This window comes from Arachis duranensis, chromosome 6 (assembly GCF_000817695.3).
Source record: "Arachis duranensis cultivar V14167 chromosome 6, aradu.V14167.gnm2.J7QH, whole genome shotgun sequence".
NCBI lineage: Eukaryota > Viridiplantae > Streptophyta > Magnoliopsida > Fabales > Fabaceae > Arachis > Arachis duranensis.
This window is the reverse complement of record NC_029777.3, coordinates 57,478,523-57,482,450: the sequence shown is the minus strand read 5'-3', so window position 1 is coordinate 57,482,450 and position 3,928 is coordinate 57,478,523. Positions and strand designations below refer to the sequence as shown.

The following is a 3,928-nucleotide window of genomic DNA, read 5'->3' as shown; positions in this document are numbered from 1 at the left end:
AGCTTGCCATGAAAGGGAGTACACATGAGTGAATAAGGAAAATAAGAAAGCAGAGGCTCAGAGGGAACAAGGGATCTCCATACGCTTATCTGCAATTCCCACCAATGAATTACATAAGTATCTCTATCCTATTTTATGTTTTCTTTATCTTTAATTATCAAAACCTCTTAGCCATTTGAATTCGCCTGACTGAGATTTACAAGATGACCATAGCTTGCTTCAAGCCGACAATCTCCGTGGGATCGACCCTTACTCACGTAAGGTATTACTTGGATGACCCAGTGCACTTGCTGGTCAGTTACGCGGAGTTGTGAAGAAAGTGTGAGATCACGATTTCATGTACTAACCGGCCAAATGACTGATTCCCGGTTAATTCGGTCGAACTGGTCGATCTGGTCCGATTTTTAGAACCTTGTCTAAAACTAATAAATCTCCAAAAAAATCTAGAACAATTTAAATACTCACTATTTTCAACAAAAACTAAGGCATATCAACCCTTAAATTCACATAAGTTCAACATTTTAGAAACAAGTTTACATTTTGGTACCTATTGGAAGAGGTGACAGCAAACTAAGTCCAACCAATTTCATCTCCTTCCCACTTTAGAATCTGGCCGTTGGTGAAGTCGATGTATGGCCCTCCGCCGTGACAATCGAACACAAGACTCTCAGCACCAAGGGCTCCAGTTACATGGAGGAGCCGCACGGCGTGGAGTAGTGAACAGAGAAGCCATGTATGGAGTCGTGGAAGAAGACAACTTCATCTCATTATTTTACCTGTTGCTTTTACTCACTCCCAGGTTCAAGGATTGAACCTTAAAAAGTCACTTTTTGAAGGGGATTCAAATAGATGCTTTTACAGTGATCCCCACCCCACTAGTCTATGTGTGGAGCGTGCGGATCAAGGAGGAAGTGTGGGTCAACTGCATAAATCGAGTCCGATTCGCAACAAAACTGTCTGATTTCAACTTTTGACCGCATTGATTGAGTTAATTGCAAGTCCGATCTTAATAATGAACCGAACCGGATAGGACATCAATTCCCTATTTTTTCAATCGAACCAATCGGACCGATTTGATTCGGTTCTGATGACTATGGCAAAGTCGTTTAGACTTGCATTTTTATGAGTTTGATTTTAGAGTCAAATATCCATCTTTTACTCACTCTTAGGTTCAAGGATCGAACCTTAGAGACGCCACTTTTGAAAGGGATTCAAATAGATGCTCCTACAGTGATCGACACCCCACTGGTTTACGTGTGGAGCACGCGGGTCAAGAAGGAAGTGTGGGTCATCAACTGCCTAAACTGAGTCCGTGTCGTGATAAAATCATCTGGTTTTTAACTATTTGATCGCTATTGACCGAGTCAATTGCAGGTTTGGTCTTAATAATGAACCGAACTGAATAGAACATTGGTTCACTGGTTTTCTGGTCGAACTGGCCGGCCGGCCGGTCCGGTTCTGATAACTATGGCTAAGTTGTTTAGACTTGCATTTTTACGAGTTTGATTTTAGAGTTAAATATCCATATATTTAAGTCAAGTAAACAAGCTAGTCCGACAGATTTGGCTCATTTTGACAATCCTAATTAATTCAAGAGCTAGCTCAAATTAATCTTTATTGAATGAATTTCAAAATAATTCTAATTAATAATAAAACTTGTACGATCATGTAAAAATAAATTCTCATATATAATAATTTAATTATCTTATCTATTATATATTTTCTAGTATATTTTGGGGTAAAATACTTAAATAAACCAAATGCATGCAAATATTACCAAAACCATCCAAACCAAGAAATGGTACATGAATCTTTCAAAGGCATTTTGTATATAAATCGAATTAGGGTAATTAGATATACAAATTTTAGTAGTAAATCGAATTAGACTAAATAGATTTACTAGGTGAGCTTTAACTACACATAAATTGAAACGTTAATATCAATTTATACATTCATATGTTTCCAAGTAAATCTAACAAGTCTAATTCGATTTATATAGGATGGAGGACTTTGTATAAATCTAGTTTCGATTTACATGCCATTGATTTATTAGCGTAATTTGTCCTAATAATAATAATAATAATAATATGTATTCAGCATCACAAAAAATATCTTCTGTTTATGGTAACTGTGAGTTCCAACCCTACCAAGGCCTGCAACCAGAGCTGTTCTTCAAGATGTCACATGAGATCTATAACTATGGTGAAGGGTATGTATGTGTTATGTTATGTGATTATCAGTAATACAATTATTAATTATTAATTATTATTGTGATGGGTGGAATTGAATAAGTGCAGGTTGATAGGGAAAGTTGCTGCAGATCACAGTCACAAATGGATATACAAAGAGCCTAATGAACAAGAAATCAACTTCTTGTCAGCGTGGCATAATTTGGCTGATTCAGTTAATAATACTACTACTCATTAATTATTAATTCATCAATAATTACAACTTCATGATTTCATGCTTAATTATATTGTTAATTACAGCATCCTAGGACTTGGGAAGCACAGTTCCAATCTGGAATAAAGGTAGCTTAGTATTATATATGATGATTATGATGATAAGAAAATAATAAATAAACATTGATATTCATCATGTGTCTACATCATAGGATCTTCATTGTTTGTTGATGCAGACCATAGCTCTGATTGCTGTAAGAGAAGGTGTTGTTCAATTGGGAGCAGTTCACAAGGTTGTGTCTCTACTCTATAAATATGATTTGAAATAATTAGAGTGTGTAATTGTAGTTAATTAATGATTAATGAATTAAGGTGATTGAGGACTTGAGCTATGTGGTTCTACTGAGGAAGAAATTCAGCTACATAGAAAGCATACCAGGAGTTCTTCTACCACACCCTTCATCTTCTGCATACCCTTACAAAGTTGAAGGAGTAGTTGGATATGGTAACATCCCAGAACATGTTAATCATCATCATCATCATTGGCATCATCATTTCCAAGGAACAGTTATCCCTCCACCAACACCACCAACAACAGCTGAACTCTTCTATGATCATCATTTCAACAATGGCAACAGCACCATGGCATTGAAGATTACCCCATCAATGAGTAGCCTTGAGGCACTTCTTTCTAAGCTTCCTTCAGTGGTTCCCCCACAATCACAACAAGAACAAAGGGCGTTGGAGTTGATGGGGATTCAGAAAGTTGTAGCAAAAGAGGAGCTTGATAATGATGAAGTTTATAGGCCTGAGCTTGATGTTGGTGAGAGTAGCAGTTCCATGCATCAAGCCTATCATCATCATCATCATCAACAACAACACCATTTCCATCATCATAATAATAACAATAATAATAATAATAATAATAATAATAATGTAACTAGTAGTGGAGCCAATAATAATAATGCATTCTGATATAATATATATGGTGATGAGTGTTATTAGCTAGTGGAATATGAAAAATACTAGTCCTAACCTATAATATAATGTAGTGAGAGTATGATATATGGATGATTAATGATGCCTTGATGGTATGATGTATGAGAAATATGCATGTTGTGATATATGCTTGATGATTGGTTATGGTTGACTTGTGGGTTGAACCATGTTGATGGTGAGTATGATATTGATTGTGTACAATGATGATTTAGTTGAATTGATGTTGTTGAGAATTGGCATGAGGAAGAGTATATGATATGTCAATATATTTGAGTTTGAGCCACTTGGATGAAGTGGGTTAAAATGATGAGATAGTGATTTTGATAAATTGTGGTAAGGTGTCAATGTGTGAGTTGAAGAGACTTGATGTTGAAATTGATATATTTTGATTGATTTCAAAGAAAAGGGATGAAAATGGCATGTTTTGATTGATTTTGAAAAGAGTTGAATATGGCTTGTTTTGAAAATGGCATGTTGTGGTTTTGTATGAAAAATATGGTTTTTGGGCATACTTTGACAGGACATAA

The 3,928-nt window shown here is 35.7% G+C and overlaps 1 protein-coding gene across 1 annotated transcript; it reads left to right on the top strand.

The window, feature by feature from the left end:
* The first annotated feature begins 2,087 nt into the window (after positions 1–2,087).
* On the top strand, positions 2,088–3,464 carry LOC107494012 (uncharacterized). Its single transcript, XM_016115048.3, has 5 exons — positions 2,088–2,209; positions 2,298–2,403; positions 2,490–2,531; positions 2,639–2,695; positions 2,775–3,464. The coding sequence occupies exons 1-5, from the start codon at positions 2,088–2,090 to the stop codon at positions 3,375–3,377; spliced, it is 930 nt and encodes a 309-aa protein (XP_015970534.1). The 3' UTR covers positions 3,378–3,464.
* Positions 3,465–3,928: the final 464 nt, after the last annotated feature.

Coding starts and splice junctions, on each gene's coding strand:
- LOC107494012 (XM_016115048.3), top strand. CDS start 2,088: ATGTATTCAGCATCACAAAAAATATCTTCTGTTTATGGTAACTGTGAG. Junction 2,210..2,297: donor ATCTATAACTATGGTGAAGG/GTATGTATGTGT, acceptor GAATAAGTGCAG/GTTGATAGGGAAAGTTGCTG. Junction 2,532..2,638: donor AGTTCCAATCTGGAATAAAG/GTAGCTTAGTAT, acceptor TTGTTGATGCAG/ACCATAGCTCTGATTGCTGT.